Below are 20,052 nucleotides of genomic sequence, written 5' to 3'. Positions count from 1 at the left end.
GGAAAACAGGTTTTCCTATGGATGAAGGAATCCCTGATTTTCCATACAGATATTCCTGTTCCTTACCAGAACCCCCAGCACCACAACAGAATCCCTGTCCCATTTCAGGACCACAGTCCCATGGCAGGACCACAGTCCCATGCCGGGATCCCTGTCCCACTCCATGATCCCTGTCCCATGCCGGGATCCCTGTCCCATACCGGGATCTCTCCTGTACAGGGACCCCATTCCCATGCCAGGATCCTTGTCAGGATCCCAGTCCCACCCCGTGATCCCAGTCCCATCCCGTGATCCCAGTCCCACCCCGTGATCCCTGCCCTGTGCTTGGCACCCCAGTCCCATTCCCAGATCTGTGTCCCATGCCAGGATCCCACTCCCATCCTTGGATCCCTGCCCTATGCAGGGATCCAATGCTATACCGGGACACCATTCCCACATCAGGATCCCAATTCCATGCTGAGATCCCATTCCCACATCGGGATCCCACATCTACCCAGGGCTCTGGGATTGATCCTGGCTTAATTTCAGCCTGGAATAAATGTGGAAAACACACAGGAAAAGGAAAATTCAGGACATTTCATTTGAGGTTTGTCCTAAATGAAAACATTGGGATTTTTCATTTCCAAGTCAGATTTTCCAGAAGAGCTGAAAGTGAAAATTATCCCTTCAGGAATTGGGAAAAGCTGTGCCTGGAACTGGAGCCAGGTTAAAGGGAATTTTTCCCCTTGAAATGAGGGAAAACTCTTCCGCTTCCCACCTTTGGTCTGGCTTCAGCCAGGGAAGGAAGGGATGGATGGATGGATGGATGGATGGATGGATGGATGGATGGATGGATGGATGGATGGGAATTCCAGCTGGCAGCATCCCAGTCAGGGATGCAAAGCCTGGCTTCATCCGGGTTCCAGCTGTTGGGAACAGCTGGACACGGCACAGTTCTGTGCATGGGGATCTGCTGACATCTACAGGGCGTTCCAGAGATTCCATGGAATCAGGGAATTCCAGAACAATTTGGGCTGCAAGCAAACTTAAGGATCATCCCATCCATCCCACTTCCATGGGCAGGGACACCTCCCACTATCCCAGGCTGCCCCAAGCCCCGTCCAACCTGGCCTTGGGCACTTCCAGGGATCCAGGGGCAACCACAGCATTCCCTGATGGAACCTTCCCACTGCTTTTCCATAAATATTTTGCCCCAGGACAAGGGTGAGGGGCACTTGGATGTCTCCCATCCAAGGAAAAACAGGGAAAACCACCAAAATCGCCCTATAGGGAGATGGTTGGACCCCAGCCCAGGTGTTTTCCCACCTGAGAATCCAGAGGGAATCCACAGGCACATCCCAACACCGAGCCTGGCCCCGGTGGGTGCAGTTCTCCCACTGCTCCATGGAATGTCCCCGTTGTCCCCTCACACCTGGGAATTGCCCCTCCACGGGGAGAGGATGGAGCAGGAATGGCTGCAAACACCGGGAACAGGAGAGCCAAGGACAGGGAAGGAAGGAAGCTGGGAATGGAGGAAGGAATCAGGGAATTTTCCAGCTGCTCTTTGCTCCCAGGCACCCCCTGGAAGCAGGAACGGGGCTCTTGCAGGTGGAAAATCCTCATGGAAGAGCATGGAGCAGTGGGAAGCAGCAGATCCTGGCACAGAGACAAGGATCCATCACCCTGGGAATGATCCGCCAGGACAAAAGAGGCAGGATGTGGGAATTACCAGGAACAGCTCTTCTTATCCCAGCTGGAATCTTGTGTCAGCAGCAGATGCTTCCCCTTGGGATAAAACCTCTTTGGAATCAAACCCAGAGGATTCCAGCACCATCTTGCAAGATCTCCCAGAGTTACAATAAAGTTTTCCAGGGAAAATGCAGGATCAGCTTGGCAGATTCCATCTGCTCACCTTTTCCAGAGGCACAGGGTTGGGATCGCCCCAGGAACCTGGATCACAAAATAACCTGGATCAGCCCATCCCAGGAATTGTGCTTGACCTGCTGTGGCCACCTCCAACTTCCATGGCCTCAATCCCACTGCTCCTCCTCCAACTTCCATGGCCTCAATCCCACTGCTCCTCCTCCAACTTCCATGGCCTCAATCCCACAGCTCCTCCAATTTCCATGGGCTCAATCCCACCGCTCCTCCTCCAATTTCCATGGCCTCAATCCCACTGCTCCTCCTCCAACTTCCATGGACTGAATCCCACTGCTCCTCCAACTTCCAAGGACCCAATTCCACTACTCTTCAAATTTCTATGAACTCAATCCCACTCCAACTTCCATGGTCTCAATCCCACTCCAATTTCCATAGTCTCAATCCCACTGCTCCTCTTCCCACTCCTCTGCAGGACAAGTGACAACTTTTTCCACATGGAATTGTTTTATTAGGAAAAGATCCATTAACAATAAAAAACCCCCAAGAGGAGGAGCGGGATATGCTCCTGGAGGGTCGGGAAATTCGGGAGCGAAGCAAATCCCACATTAAACTGAGCCAGAGGCAGAGCAGCCAACGATTCCCGAGCCACGCTGCCCCTTCCCACAGGAATTCCAAGGCTGGCCATCAATATTCCCAAATACTCAGAGCCTCAAGGAGTGTCACAGGAACAGGAGCACCAATCCCTGGGAAATGATTCTGCTTTTCCAAGGGCTGCTGGCCTCTCCCGCCTTTCCCAGCCAGTCTGGATTGACCTTTCCAGTCCCAGCCCGGAGTTTTCCCACTTCTCCTTGCTCCAAGGAAATTCCAGCTAACTGGGGGGGGGGGGGGGGGGGGGGGTCTGTCCTGCTCCCATCAACCCCCCCAGATCCCAGAAAGTTTTCCATGGAAGTTCCTCAGCAGCCAGCCAGGTCCTTGGATCTGCCTCTCCTGCAGGCACAGCAGGACCGGGGAAGTTTGGGAAAAGGGAGGAGCAGTCCCAGGCAGGGAGGGACTGAGGGACACGGGGCCCGTGTGAGGCACATCCAGAGCCCGTTCCTGATGGATTCTCCTCAGTCGGAGTCGCTTCCCTCCTGCTTTGCTGATCCCACAGCCGACGCCAGCTCCCCCTCCTGCCCTTTCAAGCGCTCTCCTGCCGGGAGAAAAGCCATGGAAAAGGGATGGATGGGTTGGATTGGGAGTGACTCAGAGCAGGAGCCCAAAACCCTTCCCTTGGCACCATCCAAGTGCTCCCGGAGCCTCCTTGGGAAGCTCCTTGGGACCAACAGCTTCCCAGATCCATTTGGGAAGGGATCAAGCCCCACCAATCCCTCCCTGGCCCAGTGAGCTCCCAGCACGGATCATGGAATCCCTCTGGAATGAGCCACCCCGTTCCCGCGGATCCGGAACGCACGGATCAGCTCCGCGATGGCTCTCTGGGTCCTCTTCTCCAGCTTTTCCAGCTTCTTGGACACATCCCTCTTCAAATCCCTGGGAGGAGAGCCACAATGTCAGGACAATTCCATGGCCAGGCAGGGCCCACCTTTCCCTGTGGAAATTCCTTCTCTCTCCCAAGTGCTCCGAAACCAACCCAGCCCTGGGTCACAAGCATTCCAGAGAATCAGCAGGAAAAGGGAATTGTGTCTTCCTCCACAGCCAGGAGGGCTCTCCAGTTCCATGGAATCATGGAATGCTCAGGGTTGGATGGGTCCTTAAAGATCAGCTCCTTCCAACCTCCCATGGGATTTTCCTGGTATTTTTAACCCTCAGCTCAGGTTTTCCTGGATATTTCCAGCACAACCTCAAGGGGTTGGAACCGCCCCCCCCACTGACTCCAGCCCCCTTTTCCCAGGAGCAGCATTCCATAGGCACTCACCAGTCGGGTTTCCTGGGAGCCAAGTTTGCCAAATCCTAGGGAAGGAGAGGAGACATCCAGTGAAAGGCAAAGGCAACATTCCAGCCTGGACCTGGCACAGAGCAGCTCCGGATTGCCAGCTCCAGATTCCCAGATCCGGATTTTCAGCTCTGGATTTCCCAGATCTGGATTCCGAGATCCAGATTTCCTGATCCAGATTTCCAGCTCCACATTTCCCAACTGAGATTTCCAGATCTGGATCTCCCAGATCCAGATTCCCCAGATCCAGATTTCCATCTCTGGATTCCGAGATCCAGATTTCCCAATCCGGATTTCCAGCTCTGGCTCCCCAGATCCAGATTCCCAGATCCAGATTTCCCAGATCTGGATTCCCAGATCCGGATTTCCCAGATCCGGATTTCCCAGATCCAGATTTCCCGACATGGATTTCCAGATCCAGATTTCCCAATCCCAAGAATTCCAGCTCCAGCTTTACCTACCACCTCATCGATGATTGGCTCCGGCTTGGCCGCTTCCAGCTGCTCCTTCACCGTGTCCTCCACTAGATGGGGAAACAGGATCAGAGTTGGAAAACCGGGAATTCCACCAGCGCTCCAGCCTCGGCTCCCAAAAACTTCCCTAAAATCCCATTCCCACAGCTTTACTTAAAAACACGATGCCCACACCTGAGTACATCCCCTTGGTATCCAAACCCTCCTGAAAATTATCTGGGAATGATGGAAATCCCACAAACGGCATCCGCAGCTGGAAGCCGGTTGGGATCGAGGCCTCTATTCCCAACATCTGCAGGGATCAGCTGCTCCAAAGGTCTGGAATTTTGCTCTCCCTGACTCATTTCCAGGCCTGGGACACTTTGGAGGAGTCAAGCTCCAGCCCAGGCCTTGGGGAAAGCTCTGGAGATATCCGGGATAATGGGAAAACACTCATGGAAAAAGCCACCCACGGAGGGGCTGCGGCACCAGGGAGCACATCCAGCACATGGATTTTGTGGAATCAAGGACAATTTCAGTTGGAAAAGCCCTCTTGGATTGAGTCCAAACATTCCCAGCACTGCCAAGGCCAGCACTGCCCATGTCCCCAAGTGCCACATCCACAGGGATTTCAATCCCTCCAGGAATGGGGACTCCACCACTGTGGGACAACTGGAATTTTCCCAATATCCAACCTGGTTATTCCCCTTCCTCCTGTCCCTGTTCCCTGGGAGTGGATCCCAATTCCCCCTGGGCTCCAGTCAGGGAATTGTGCAGCCCCCAGAGCCTCCTTTTCTCCAGGATAACATTCCCAGCTCCCTCAGGAACTCCCCAGCTCCACTCCCTTCCCTGGACAAGCTTCAGCCTTCCCATGTCTTTCCTTTCACATGGAAGTTTTAAGCTCCTACAAAAACACAAGGAAAAGGGCAGTGCCAGAATTCCCAGCCATTCCCAGCCCTCCCTTTTTATTCAGGGCATTTTTCGAGGGATTTATTCTGGAAAACTCCACATCTCAGGATCTGGGGAACTCCTTCATTTCCCCCCTCAGGTGATTTAGGGAAGTTCCGGGTGAGGAAATTCCAGCCCAACGTCCTCAACTCCTGCCTGAAATTTCCGTCAAGATAAATCCAGCAAAAAACAGCCAGAATTTCCGGGAGGCTCCTCCAGGGAGGCTCCTCCGAGGATGAATCCTTGGATTTGGGCCTGGGAGCATTCCCACCCCTCTTGTGCAATGCTGGGTGTGAGAGTGGCAGGATCAGATATTCCAACCCCTCCATGGACACCTCATCCCAGTGGATCTCCCACCTTGGGAAGAGCACGGAGCTTCCCAAGCCCTGGTTTCCCTTCCCACGTTCCCATCTTCTCCCACCTGAGGCCGGCTTGGCCGGGGGCAGCTTCCTCTTCTTCAGCTCCTCATCCTCGGGATCGTAATTCCGCAGCTTGATCTCCCTGGGAAAAGCGGGAAGAGCAGTGAGGAAAGTCTGGGATGGCCCAGTGGGCACTCAGGAAAAGTGGGAATGTTGGAATCAGGAGCCAGAGGTGGATGAAATCATGGAATTGTTGAGGCTGGAAAAGCCTCCAAGATCATCAAATCCGGCCAAGGCCACCAGGGATCTGTGTCCCCTGGTGCCACATCCATGGCTTTTAAATCCCACCAGGAATGGAGACTCCCATTCCCCATTCCATGAGGAATATTCCCAATATCCATCCTGGGGTATCCTCTGTCCCTAATCCTTGGGAGAAGAACCCAATTCCCACCTAGCTCCAACCTTTTGGGTCTAAAAACTGGGATACCCCGGGATGGAGACCCCAGGGAAGATCCAAAATCATGGAAAAAAATTATTTCAGGGAAACACAGCGGAAAAAAAAAGATTATTTAGGATACAAGGTGGTTATCCAATCATTTCTGGAAGTGCTAAAATCAGGGAGCAAATCCCAGTTCTGGAATACATGGATGGTGGAGCGGAGGGAATGAGGGACCCAAACATCACCTGGAAGCTTTTCCATGTTTTCATCTCCTCCAGGGAAGCTCAGGAGTCAGGACTGAATCACAATCCCAGGATATTCCCGTCTAATTTGGGCTATAATTGGACACCCTCGTTCCCACGAGTGATTCCTCACTGGAACCAAACCCTTCAAGCTTCAAGAGGAATTCTCAAAGCCACAGCCCTGGAAAATCCAGTTTGCAGGAGCTCATCCCAGCTCCAGGACACTCTGGAGGCTGCAGGATCCATGGAAAAGCTCAGCCCACGGGGATAATGAGGGAGGTGAAGCTCATTAACCACCAAGGACGGGATTAACCAGGATTAAGGCTCCAAGAGAAGCTGGGAAGGTTGGGAAGCAGAGAACCAGGAAAGCACCAAAAATCCAACCTTGGAAGTCAGCAGAGCACAGGTGGAAAATCCAACCCTCCCCACTCCATCCCATTCCTGCTCCAGGACGGGAATCTCCTGGCCAAGAGTCTGAGCCACTCCGTGGGAATGCTGGGAACACTGGGATGTGTTCCTGAGGTAAATTATGGAATTCCAGAATGGAAGTGACCCTTGGGATCAGGGCCATGGCAGGGACACCTTCCCTGATCCCAGACTGCTCCAAGCCCCATCCTTGGACATTTCCAGGGATCCAGGGGCAGCCACAGCTTCTCTGGGAATTCCATCCCAGCCCTCCCCACCCTCCCAGCCAGGAATTCCCTCCCAAAAAGGAATTGGGAGGATCTGGGGAGTGCAGCATTCCAGAGGGAAGCAATGGACACTGCCAGGGGTGGCACATTCCCTGGTTTGGGTGGGGAATATCCCAAATCCATGTTTCCCTCAGGGCCAGAGCTCCTGGCTGGGGAAGCAGGAGGGATCCCAGCTTTTTCTGGGAGGAGGCCCTTGGCACCGGCACGCCGGGAATGCACGGAATGCCCGGAGTGTTCCCGATGGAAACCAGGCCCCTCCAAGCTTGGCTTGTGCTTCACTGTTCCAGCCCCAAGGCTTTTATGGAACAAACAATTCCACAGATTCCTCCAAGCCTCCTGGCTGTCAAAATCCTTGTGGCAGGAGCACCTGGAACGGCTGTGCCAGGAAAAGCTGGAACAGGGATTTCTTCCAGTGTCACGGGTCCCTTGCTCCTGTTGTTGTTATTCCCAAAAGTCACCTGGAGCTGCTTCAGGAGCAGCTTCCCCATCCCACTCCATAAGGATAAGGCTTTCACCTCCTGGAACAGCAGGAAAAATGTATGGAGATCATGGAATCATCCTGGAATGGGCTGGGTGGGATCTGAAGGGTGATCCCCTTCCACGGGCAGGGACTCCTCCACTGTCCCAAGGGTGATCCAAGCTGACCTCGGACACTGCCAGGGATCCAGAGCTGCTCTGGGAATTCCATCCCAGCCAGGAATTCCCAATTCCCAGTCTCCCACCCATCCCTGCCCTCTGGCACTGGGAGCCATTCCCTGGGTCCTGTCCCTCCATCCCTTGTCCCCAGTCCCTCTCCAGCTCTCCTGGAGCCCCTCCAGGCCCTGCCAGGGCTCTGAGCTCTCCCTGGATCTTTCCCTTCTCCAAGTGAACATTCCCAAGTTTTCCCAGAGCAGAGGGATTCCAGCCCCGGGAGCAGCTCCATGGGATCCCCTGGATTGACTCCAGCAGGTGCTGCCGACGTTCCCGGATTTCTCACCCAAGGCACCAAAGGAGGAGCAGGCAGAGATCCAGGAGAGCCCTCCCTGAGGAAAAGCTCTTCCCTGGAAAAGCTGCTCCTGCCCAAGCTCCCGAGCATGTCCAAGCCTGTCCTGCTCCCAGAGTGGCTCCAGAAGGAAGGAATCCCAAAAAAATCCCACCCCTCTCCACACCAAACTTGCCAGGCCGGTTGTTTTTCCAGGACGTGCTCCCTGCTGGAGCAAGGATTGGGAGAGATCCAGGGGTTCCAGGAGAGCTGGAGAAGATCCCAAATCCATCAGGATTCCCACAGGGCTTTCCCAAGCACCTCAGCTTTTTCCAGGTGGACACTGGGAATTTCAATATCCACGAATAAAACTGGGCAAAGCTGGATGTGGAGCTGGATGATATTCCAAACCATTCCCACCCCAGCCATGCTGGGAACACCAACACTGGAACGAGGACAAACCTCATCCATGTTTTTCCTGCGGCTCCTCCAGGTTGGGATGGATCCAAACCCAACTTCCACCCTTGAGGTTCAACCAAAAGGAGCCCTGGAGGCACCTTGGGAGCACCGAGATGGCCACGGGATAACAGCTGGGATAACTGCTGGAATTCCCGGGATCAGATCCACAATCCCAGCACAAGGACTGGGAGCAGAAAGATGCTCCAGACGAGCTCCCATTCCCAGGAATTCTCCCCCAGGATGGGCAGCTGGAAGTCTGAGCACCCAGAAATCCATGCCCAAAACACTGTGGGGTGGATGAATTCCCAGGAATGATCCCTGGAAAAGAGCAGAGCACTGGGAAGAGCCAAGGGCTGGAGGAGCCTCTGGAGGCTCATCCCAATCCAGGGAAAATCCAGGATCACCCAGAGCTTGGGATCACAGGAAGATCCATGGATCCTCCACTAGGGATGGATCAGCTCCATCCTGAGGGAAAATCCTCCAGCTCCAGAGGGAGGAAATCCCAAAGCATGGATCAGAACCTTCAGGATGGAGCCAGCTCAGGGATGCTCCCAGCCTGGATCCCGGCGCTCTCAGATTCCAGGTGGATTCAATCCTTGTCTTCCTTTTTCCAGCTTGGAGCAAAATGTGGCAGCTCCCAGTTTCACCCATTCCCACTCCTTTTCCTGAGCACATTCCCGATGGGAAGGGATCCCTGGGATGCTCCATGTCCGTGTCCAAGCAGGAGCAGATCCCAGGAAGTGTCAATCAAACCCTCCCCGGGTCCCCAGCTCAGCTCCCACCTCCCACATTTAATCCTGATTTTTTTTTTTTTTTTCCATTATTTTCCTTGTCCCAAAGCCCTTCCCTGAGATTTCCACGCTCCGGGATGAAGGGAATCAGGTCCTGGATTCTCCTGGCGAGCCCAACCCCCTCTGGAGCAGAATCCCGAGGGATTTTGAGGCAGAGATTAACAAACAAAAGCGCTCCGGACCTGTCTGGTGACATTCCAGAGGCAGGAATTCCTCAGGGAGATCGGGTTTCCCAAGCCCGCTCCTCCCCCTCACCAGGAGCTGCAACTTCCAAGGATAACTCCGTGTCCAAGGGCAGGGCTCCCCGTGGATTCACTTTTCCTAAAGCTGGGAAATTGAGGATTATTTTTGCCCCATCCCTCTCCAAGCTTTTCCTTGGGTTTTTAACTCCATTTTTCCCACCTCTGACGAGCACAAGGAGCCCAGTTCCAAGGCTCGGAGCTGCAGGATGGGAATTCCAGGCTCCAGCAGGTCCCTGATTCCCAAATCCAGAGTTTTACCCCGCGGGAATGAGGCGGAAAGGCCAAAATCCTCCCACACCCTTTTCCCGGGAAAGGTGGAGCAGCGGCTCCGCTTCCTGGTCCACACAAAAATCCAAAGGATCCAAGTTTTTCACAGCTCCAGAGAGAATTCCCAGGGTTTGGATCGGGGATCACAGCTGGAATTCCTGAGAGAAGAGCAGGGCCTGCAGGGCTGGGAATTTGCAGGAAAATGAGGAAGGAAAAAGGGGATGGGGAGGTCGGAGTGGAGCGGAAATAAAGCAGGAAGCGGCCAAAAAAAATGGGAGCACAGGCTGGGAAAAACGTTGGGAAAACCAGAGCTGAGGGGATCTTGTCCTTCCTGCAGCCACTGGAAGAGAAAAGCTGGGAATCTCCATCCCTGGAAGTGTCCGAAGCCAGGTTGGGATAGTGGGAGCTGTCCCTGCCCATGGAATGGGATCATCCTTTGGGTCCTTTCCCACCCAAACCATTCCAGGATTTTCCCTGCTCCAGCTTTCCTGGCAGCACTGGGATGCCACAGAGCAGGTGGGTGTGGGATCTCCCAGGGAATCCTGGAAAAATGTGGAGAAGGGGTGAGAGAATCCCAGAATTCCAGAATGGATTGACTGGAAGGGACTCAAGGATGATCCCATTCCATGGGCAGGGACACTTCCACTGTCCCAGGCTGCTCCAGCCTGGCCTTGGACACTTCCAGGGATGGAATTTGATGGGATTTCCCCATATCCCAAGTGGCTGAGAGGGAATTCCCAAAATCCATTCATAACTAAAGGGAAAAGCAGGAAAAAAATCCTTGGAATGACTCCGTGCCCTGGCAGGGACCTCCAGCTCCTTCTCCTGGAGTTTTCCCTCTCCAGCCATTCCTGGGATCAGCCAGAGCCTGTGGAGAATCCTCAGGATCCAAGGATCCAGGAAGGATTCCAAGCCAATCCATCCTGGAATTCCACACCTGGATGGGCTGGGATGGAGCTGAAGTGGAGCAGCCAGGAGTGAAAATCCTGGAATTCTGTTCCACAAACCACGGGATTATTCCCTGAACCATCACATTCCCTATCCCACAAAATTCCTTCTGCCTGGAAAATCCAGCCCAGCTCCTGGAAGTGCTTTGGAGGGAATTCCAGCCACTAGGATTCCTCATTTCCCAAATCCAGGTGAAATTCCAGCAGATTTTTCCCCTTTTCCCCAGGCCAGCAGTGCCCAGCAATTCCCTTTTCCATAGGGAAATCCTTGGGAAATCCAAATCCAAGAGGAAATGAAGGGATGGGTTCTTCCAGATCCAATTCCCATGGGAAAAGTGGACATTCCACAAGAAAAGCAAAAGGAAATCAAAAGTTGGGAATTATCCAGGCAAAATTTGGGATTCAAACACTCCTAAACGGAGCAGATTTTTCTCCAGAAGATGGGAAGGGTGGGAAAAACAGGGAAATCCATTGGGAAGTGAAGTTTTCCCCCAAAAAAGAGGGAAATCCCAAAGAATTCCATGAGTTTGAGGAGAAAGCCAGGATGGAATTTCCCCTCTCCACCTGCAACTTCCTTGGATTTTCCAGGAAATCATCCTGAGGCAGGGGGAGGATTTTGACTGGATCTGCCACTGGATGAAGGAAAATCCATGGGAAAACCAATGGAACACCAGGAATGCCACAGAGCCCTCAGATCCCTCCAGGCAACCCCAGCAGTCATTCCCAGGAGAAAATCAGCCCAAACCAGGATTTTCTTGGGATTTGGAGGATGATTCTCAGGAAAAATTAGCCCAAACCTGGATTTTTTTTTTTATTATATTTTTTAATTTGGAGGGTGATTCCTAGGATAAAATCAGCCCAAACCCGGATTTTTTTGGGATTTGGAGGATGAATTTCTCATTCCAGCCAGGCCTGGATCCACAGGGGTGGGAAAACCAACCCAGATTCCATCGGCTCCAGATCCGGTGGCAGTGCTGGAATCTGAGAGCTCCTGATCCATTCATTTTTCAGGAGCTTCCCGAGCTTTGGTTTCACCTCTGGAGCCTTTTCTGGCACAAATTCCAAGCACAGAAATTTCCCTCTCCCAAGAAATTTGGCTCCTCCGGCCCCAAATCCCTGTGGGATTTTCTCCACCAGGATTTGCTTTTTCCAAGGAGTTATTCCCAAAAAAAAAAAAATATTTTTAAAAAGGAGGATTTTCCTCATTTTTTTCCTGGTTCACTTCTCCCACAGAGGAGGTTTTTAGGGATAAATCCATGGGAATAGGCCACATTCCACATTTTCCACCCAAATTTGTGATCCCAAAAAAACTCTTGGTGGGAATCAGCCGGATCTGCCTCAGCTCCCATTTTCCAGGGAAAACAGTCACAGAAATCCATGGAAAAATCCCAATCCCAGCAGGAATGGCTGGGAATTCAGGAAAGCTCCCAACATTCCTGCTGCCTCTGGAAACACTCCAGGTTTTCCCTCCTGATCCACGGAATTTTGCCTCCAAGATGAATCCACCCATCCCTCATCTCAAATGATTTGCACCAAATTCCCATGGAAAATTCCTATTGAATCACAGAGATCCAAGGGAAAACCCTCCTGGGAAAAGTGGGAATGAAGTAGGAATCACCTGTGCTTGACTGGCTCCTCTTCCTCGTCTTCTCTGGGGATTTTGGATTCGGGTTCTCCACTCTCCTTGTTCTGCAAAAAAATGGGATAATCCGTCAGATTTTGACTTCTCTGGAAAACCAGGAGAACAAACAGCCCCAAAATCCTCTGGGACTGGGATACTTCTGGAATACTTCTGGGATACTTCTGAGATAAGAAAGGATTTGGGAATGAGGGATGAGAAGCCATAAAAAACTGGGAATTCCCAGAGCAGGATTCTTTTTTTTCCCCCTAATTTATCATTTGGGATGGAAAACATGGAATCCCACAGGGAGCAGCACAACAAAGGAATTCCAGCTCCAGGAAAACGTTGGAGCAAAACCTAGCTTTTCTGGAATAGGGAAAGAGGCTCCATGGGTAGCACCAGATCCCAGGAAAAGCAGGAATTCCCTCTTCCATTCACTGTCCAGGCAGGAACAGGGATGGAATGGTGCCCAGGAGGAGCTGGGAATGAGCAGCCATGGAATTCTGGAATCCTGGAAGGAAATGAACATCCCGACTTCCCAAAAAAAGCAGGAGCAGCTCTGGATTTCCCAGGAATGGACACAGCAAACACTGCTAACCTCCATTGATCCTGACTTTTATTTCCATGGAAAATGATTGGGAATGAGGAGATTTTAGCCCTCTCCATTCCCAGAGCTGAATTCCCAATTTTCCCTAAAGGCTTGGATGGGAAGGGATCCTAAGGATGATCCTATTCATGGGCAGGGAATTCCCACTGTCCCTGGTGCTCCAAGCTGGCCTTGGACACTGCCAGGGATGAGGCAGCCATGGAATTCCCTGGGAATTCCCAACATCCCACCTCTCCCTGCCCTCTGGCACTGGGATCCATTCCCTGCCTCCTATCCCTTATCCCAAGTCCCTCTCCCAACGCCAGCTCCAGGATCCTGGTATTATCCAGGCCTGGGAATGTTTCCCAAACTGCTGACTCATTCCCTGGATCCCTCTTCTTCCAAACTCTGTCCCACAATCCAGGTTAAAAATTACATTCCCAGCAAACAGGGGAGGGAGCCAGGGCTGGAACTGTTCAGGTTCAGCTCCTGTTCCGAGGGCAAGGAAAATATTCCCCTTTTTTTTCAAAGGAAAACCAACAATAATCAGCCCAAAAATCCCAATTTAATCCCGTTTTCATTCCCTGTTTTAAGTCCATTAAAACTTTTGGGATACTCCCAGGAATTCCCTGCTCTATAAATTCAATAAAACTGGGAAGAGCCCTCTGGAATTCCCTGCTGCAGCTCCGAGCTGGGTAATGTTTGGCCACCCTTGAATCCGTGGAATTCCAAGTCCCTTCCCACACCCTGAGTCCCTTCCCACTCCTCTCCTCGTGCTCCAGAGCTGCATTCCCCTCACTCCTGCTGGAATTTTATCCAGAGGGCTCCAAGACAAGGAAATACTTGGCACAAATATTCCCAGGGAGCTCTGGCTACTCCCACTCCTGACAATTCCTGCTTTTCCCTGGGTGTTGGAATATTGGATATTCCAATCCTGCCACAAGCTTGCCCAAAATTCCCAATTCTGGCTTCCTTCCCATTAAATCTGGAGTTTTTTAAAGGCTTGGAGATATTCCTAGAAAATCGAGGCAAAGAATTTCCAGGGAAGCTGGGGGGGGAAAGGGAGGGAAAGGAGAAAGGGTGGGAAATCAAAAAGGGTGGGAAGGGAAAAAGGGGAGGGAAAAACACAGGGAAACAGAAATGGCAGGAAGGGAAAAAATGGTGAGGGAAAGGGAAAAATGGCGGGAAGATAAGGAAGGGAAAAAACAGAGGGAAACAAAAATGATGGGGGGAAATCGTGAGGGGAAAAAGGGCGGGAAAGAAAAAAAACAGGGAAACAAAAATGGGGAGGGAAAGGGAAAAAATGGGGAGGGGAAAAAATCATAAGAGAAAAAAATGGTGAGGGAAAAAATGGTGAGGGAAAGGAAAGACAGGGAAGGGAAAAAACAGGGAAACAAAAATGGTGAGGGAAAATCGTGAGAGAAAAAAATGGTGAGGGACAAAAATGGTGAGGGACAAAAATGGTGAGGGACAAAAATGGTGAGGGACAAAAATGGTGAGGGAAAGGAAAAAACACGGAAACAAAAATGGCGGGGGGAAAAATCATAAGGGAAAAAAATGGTGAGGGGGAAAAAATGATGAGGGAAAGGAAAAAAGGGCAGGAAGACAGGGAAGGGAAAAAACACAGAGGGAAACAAAATGGTGAGGGAAAAAAATGGTGAGGGAAAGAAAAAAACAGCGGGAAACAAAAATGGTGGGGGAAAAAATCGTGAGGGAAAAATGGCGGGAAGGAAAAAGAGGAGGGGAAAAAACAGAGGGAAACAAAAATGGTGGGGGAAAATCATGAGGGGAGAAAAATGGTGAGGGAAAAAGGGCGGGAAAGGAAAAAACAGAGGGAAATAAAAATGGCGGGGGAAAAATTGTGAGGGAAAGGAAAAAAGGGTGGGAAGATAAGGAAGGGAAAAAACAGAGGGAAACAAAAATGGGGGGGGAAAATCATGAGGGGAGAAAAATGGTGAGGGAAAAAGGGCGGAAGGAAAAAACAAAGGGAAATAAAAATGGCAGGGGAAAAATTGTGAGAGCAAAAAAGGGCAAGGGAAAGGAAAAAAGGGCAGGAAGAAGGGAAGGGAAAAAACAAAGGGAAACAAAAATGGTGGGGGAAAAAATCGTGAGGGAAAGATGGTGGGGAAAAAAGGGCAGGAAGGAAAAGGCAGGAAAGAAGCCGGCACAGCTCTGGATTTCCCAGGAATGGCAGCAGGGATGGGCACTGCAGACACTGCTCTTATCCCAGTTTTATTCCTATGGAATAGGGCACAGGCTGGAAGGAGATTGGGGCACTCCTGAATTCCCAGAGCTGAATTCCCAACATCTCCTGAGCCCATGGACACAAAGGCTTGGACTGGAAGGGATCCTAAGGATGATCCCAGTCCATGGGCAGGGAATTCCCACTGCCCCAGGCTGCTCCAGCCTGGCCTTGGGCACTGCCAGGGACCCAGGGGCAGCCACAGCTGCTCTGGGAATTCCATCCCAGCCAGGAATTGGGGATTTCCTGTCACTCTTGCATGGAATTTGGGGTTATTCCCACTGAAAACAATGGGAATGTTCATGGAGAAACCTGGACTGTGTCCTGCCGGTGGAAAAAATCCAGGTTTTTTCAGATTCTCTCCAGGTTGGAGGCAACAAAAACAGGGGAAAAGGGAATTGCTTCTGTCTGCTCCTTCAGTTTTTCGATCAGATTCCCTTGAGGAAAATTCTCCAAAAATATTTAAGTGGAAAAAAATAATGGGAGAGGAGAACAAATCAATGGAATAATGAGATTCCTGTGTGGAAATTCCACAAAAAAATGGGAAGCTGCTCCTTTGTCTGCAGTGCTTGGATTCCTGAGGGAATCCAGCAGAGGCTGGGCTGTGGGAAAGCTTTTATATTCCAGGATTATCCAGAGAATTTAAGTGAAAATCTGGGAATGTAGGGATTCCTGCTTTGGGATTCCCACTTTTCCTTTCTTTCTGTAGAAATTGGGGGATGAGGGACTTTTCCCATAACTTAAGGAGAAAATTCCTTGCTGGGACAATATTTGGCATTTCCCATTGGGCACTTCCCAGATTTCCAGCTTTTCCCCTTTTCCTTTTGCCCTTGCTGTGGAATTCTGTGGGATTTGATGGCTCAAAGTCCCACTCTGAGGGAATTTCCCAGGAAAACTCCCTGGGAATTCACAAGGAAAATTCCCTAGAAATTCCCAAGGAAAATTCCCTGGGAATTCCTCTCCTTTTAAGATCCGTGGGGATGCTGCTGGATCTTCCCAAAGGATCCCTCAGCAAAACCCTGGTGAGCTCACTGTGGGAATTCCAGGCTCAGATTCCCTCTCCCATCCCAAAACTCCTCATCCAAGACCCCCACATCTCCTTCTCCTGCTTTTTTACCCCCCAATCCTTAAAAAGCCGGAGCTTTGCCGTGTTTTTGTGGGAAGGAAGGGTCTCCCATTGCTCCTTCCCTCCTCCCCGCTCCGGAGCATTCCCTGTGCTGTTCCTCGAGCTGGAAGAACTCCTCTGGCTGCATCCCAAGCTTTTGTTCCTGGCTGGATTTGCTCCAGAGCCACATCCCTGCTCCTCCACACCTTCCCAGCAGGAGGAAGGGCTGGCACTGCTCCTTTCCTCAGGCTTTTCCTGCTTTTCCGCCCTCTCCCTGCTTTCTCAAAACCCTGGACAGTCCCACACTTTGGCTCCTTCTCTCCTTGTTTTTCCTGGATTTTTTTTTCATGCTGGGATTTGTTTTTCCCCAGAGCAAAGCTCCTCGTGATCCAGAGCCCAAGGCTTGGGAAAAGTGTTGCTGTGGAAACAGAGCCCAGGGAAGTTTTTCCAGCCAGGATAAAACACCCGGAGAGCTCCGAAGGATCCGTTCCTGTCCAGGCTTTTTTAGGGAAGTCAGAAAGGGCTGGAGCACAGGAAATGCTTCATCCTGGAGGCTCTTCCCAACAATCCCAGCTCGGGAATGTTGGAAATAAGAGGGGGGTTGGATGGGATCCCACAGATCCAGGGGTGGGATCCTCGGGGTAGGAAGGGCTCAGAGCTGCTGGAGCAAATCCAGAGGATTCCATGGAGCTGCTCCCAGGGCTGGAGCCCCTCTGCTCTGGGAAAACTGGGAATGCCCAGCGTGGAAAAGAGGCAGCTCCAGGGAGAGCTCAGAGCCCCTGGCAGGGCCTGGAGGGCTCCAGGAGAGCTGGAGAGGGACTGGGGACAAGGATGGAGGGACAGGACACAGGGAATGGCTCCCAGTGCCAGAGGGCAGGCATGGATGGGAGATTGGGAATTGGGAATTCCAAGGATTTTTTTTTTCCCAGTGAATATCCTTTGACCTTGAAATGTTTCCCAGAGATCTGAAGCTTGGGATCATTTGCATTGCTGGAATTAAGGCTGGAAAACAAAGGGATGAGCTGTCAAAGGGAATGGAACCAACTGGGAATAAAGGAGAGGGATAAAAGCCAGGAAAAGCCTTTCACATCTCCCCAAAAAAAAGGCAGGAAAAGCTTCCCAAGGACCTTGAGCTGCTCCACAAAAACTGCTGGAATTTTCACCAGCTTGAGATTGTCCTGGGGTGTTTCCTCCTGGAATATCCAGCATTCATTCCCATTAAAAACTGGGATCCTGCTGGAATCACAGCCTCAGGTTTGCTCCCCTATGGATTTCAGGCCTGGAATGTTCTGGGTTCCCTGCCCATGGAACTGGGTGAGCTTTAAGGCCCCTTCCCAAAAGAAATCTGGGATTCTCTAAGGTTTAATAAAGCAGGAATTTCAACCCAGATACTTTCCACATCAGAATTCCCAAATTTCTCCCTGAGGGCTGGGAATGGCTGAGCTCTCCCAGAATCTTCCAGCAAAAGTTTCCCTCTATATCCCAGCTCTTTTCCAGGAGCTTGGGGCTGTCCTCCATCCCTCTGGAGTGACACTGGATCCTCCCAGTTGGAAAAATTTCTTTCCCACCAGTTTTTTTCTTTTCCACCATATTTTTCCCACCATTTTTCCTTTCCCACTCTCAGCTTTCCATCCTTGGAAAACCAGGAATTCTCTGTTAAAAACCAAAGAGCTGCTTGGAATTCCCTGCCCCAGGAATGGCATGAGCTTTAAGGCTCCTTCCCAACAGAAATCTGGGATTCTCCAAGGTTTAATAAAGCAGGAATTTCAACCCAAATATTTTCCACATCACAACAGAATTCCCAGATTTCTCTCCAAGGGCTGGGAATGGCTGAGCTCTCCCAGAATCTTCCAAAGTTTCCCTCTATATCCCAGCTCTTTTCCTGGAGCTTGGAGCTGTCCATCCCTCTGGAATGGCACTGGATCCACCCAGTTGGAAAAATTTCTTTCCCACCATTTTTCCTTTCCCACTCTCAGCTTTCCATTCTTGGAAAACCAGGAATTCTCTGTTAAAAACCAAAGAGCTCTACAGGAACTGCTTGGAATTCCCAGCCCACAGAACTGGATGAGCTTTAAGGTCCCTTCCGAAAAGAAATCTGGGATTCTCCAAGGTTTAATAAAGCAGGAATTTCAACCCAAACCTTTTCCACATCACAACAGAATTCCCAGATTTCTCTCCAAGGGCTGGGAATGGCTGAGCTCTCCCAGAATCTTCCAAAGTTCCCCCTCTATATCCCAGATCTTTTCCTGGAGCTTGGAGCTGTCCATCCCTCTGGAATGGCACTGGATCCGCCTAGTTGGAAAAATTTCTTTCCCACCATTTTTCCTTTCCTGCTCTCAGCTTTCCATCCCTGGAAAACCAGGAATTCTCTGTGAAAAACCAAAGAGCTGCTTGGAATTCCCTGCCCTAGAGGAATGGGATCACCTTGAAGGTCCTTCCCACCAAAGCATCCCATGAAAGAAGCAGGAGAAGCCACAGAGAATTCCCACTGGGAATTCTGGCACAGCATCCCCAGCCCTGAGCTCATCCCAAAGTGTCACTCCTCATTTCCATGGATCCCATCCCAAAGCTCTGGCAAAAAGGGCAAATCCAGCTGGAATTGCAGGAGATGAAAGGAGCCTGGGATGGGCTTTGGGATCCCAAGGAGATTTTAATCCTTTTTTTTAATGGAGAGGGATGAGAAGGGGGAATTAGGGAAATCTCCGTGTGCATTGCCATGGAGATGGGAATGGCAGCAGGAAAATCCAATCCTGGGGATTTTCTGCTGGGTTTTTTTTTTTTAGGAATTAACCCTCCCTGGCAGGAAACAGGGAGATCCTGTTCAAGGAAAAGAAGGAAAATCATTGGAATGGGGCTTTTCCCAAGATTTTGCCTCCATTGGTGATGGGAAGAGTTCTGGAATCATGGAATTCTCGAGGCTGGAAAAGCCTTGGAATGGAGTCCAACCATTCCCAGCACTGATCCAGGTCCCACACCCACCCATGGGATTGGGAATTCCACCCTGTCCCAGGAGCAGCACCCCAAATATCCCAGAGGCTGCACATGGAGGGGCCGAGGGCTGGGAAGGGCCAGATCCTCTTTCCCAGCACATCCCAAAAAATTCGGGATCCATGGGGGACCCTTTGACACCCCCAGTCCCTCTGGGACCCCAAAATCCTCTAATCCTGTTCCACCCCAAAGCACTGGGGATCCCAAATATCCCAAAAATCTCAGGATCCTCAAATCTTGTCCCATTCAAAGCACTGAGGATCCCAAAAATCTCAGGATCCACATCAGGCCCTCTGACACCCCCAGCCCCACTCCAGACCCTCTGGGACCCCAAACCCACCCAAAGCACTGAGGATTCCAAATATCCCAAAAACCTCAGGATCCTCAAACCCTGTCCCACTCAAATAACAGAGGATCCCAAGTATCCCAAATAACTCAGGATCCACATGGGATCCTCTGACTCTCCCCCAGCCCCATTCCAGACCCTCTGGGACCCCAAACCCTCAAACCCTGTCCCACCCAAAGCACTGAGAATCCCAAATATCCCAAAAATCTCAGGATCCCCAAACCCTATCGCACCCAAAGCACTGAGAATCCCAAATATCCCAAAAATCTCAGGATCCTCCGCCTGTCCCCGGCACCCTAAGGCCTCTGCCCAGGCCCCTTCCGCAGCCTCGGCCCCAGCGTGGGCCCCTCCCGGGGCTCCCCCCGCCCTCGGAGCGCCCAGCCCGGCCCGACCTGCAGCGTGCGCTGCCTCAGGGCCTTCAGCCGCTCCCGTCGCTTCAGCGCCTCCTGCTCCAGCCGCCCCAGCACGAACCCCTCGGGCTCCTCCGCGGCTTCCATGCCACCCCCGGGCGCCGCCATCTTGTACCCCGCGTCCCGCTGCCGTACAGCGCGCAGCGCGCATGCGCGGCAGGCCGG

The 20,052-nt window shown here is 51.6% G+C and overlaps 1 protein-coding gene across 1 annotated transcript; it reads right to left on the bottom strand.

Moving 5' to 3' along the window:
* Positions 1 to 2,342: 2,342 nt before the first annotated feature.
* CCDC12 (coiled-coil domain containing 12) lies at positions 2,343 to 20,045 on the bottom strand. Its single transcript, XM_054633519.2, has 7 exons — positions 19,870 to 20,045; positions 12,208 to 12,278; positions 5,612 to 5,691; positions 4,252 to 4,313; positions 3,773 to 3,807; positions 3,311 to 3,387; positions 2,343 to 3,049 (listed from the first exon to the last, which is right to left on the bottom strand). Exons 1-7 carry the CDS (start codon positions 19,993 to 19,995, stop codon positions 2,970 to 2,972), a joined length of 531 nt encoding a protein of 176 aa, XP_054489494.1. The 5' UTR covers positions 19,996 to 20,045; the 3' UTR covers positions 2,343 to 2,969.
* Positions 20,046 to 20,052: the final 7 nt, after the last annotated feature.

The sequence above is a fragment of the Agelaius phoeniceus genome, chromosome 1, assembly GCF_051311805.1.
Source record: "Agelaius phoeniceus isolate bAgePho1 chromosome 1, bAgePho1.hap1, whole genome shotgun sequence".
NCBI classification, from domain to species: Eukaryota; Metazoa; Chordata; class Aves; order Passeriformes; family Icteridae; genus Agelaius; species Agelaius phoeniceus.
The sequence above is the reverse complement of the archived record's forward strand: the minus strand, read 5'-3'. Positions and strand labels throughout refer to the sequence as shown.

Excerpts from the sequence above, each read along its gene's own strand:
- CCDC12 (XM_054633519.2), bottom strand. The coding sequence starts at position 19,995 with ATGGCGGCGCCCGGGGGTGGCATGGAAGCCGCGGAGGAGCCCGAGGGG. Across the intron at positions 5,692-12,207 it reads GAGGAGCCAGTCAAGCACAG|GGAGATCAAGCTGCGGAATT; the intron begins GTGATTCCTACT and ends CGCTTTTCCCAG. Across the intron at positions 3,050-3,310 it reads AGCCATCGCGGAGCTGATCC|GAGAGCGCTTGAAAGGGCAG; the intron begins GTGCGTTCCGGA and ends TTCTCCCGGCAG.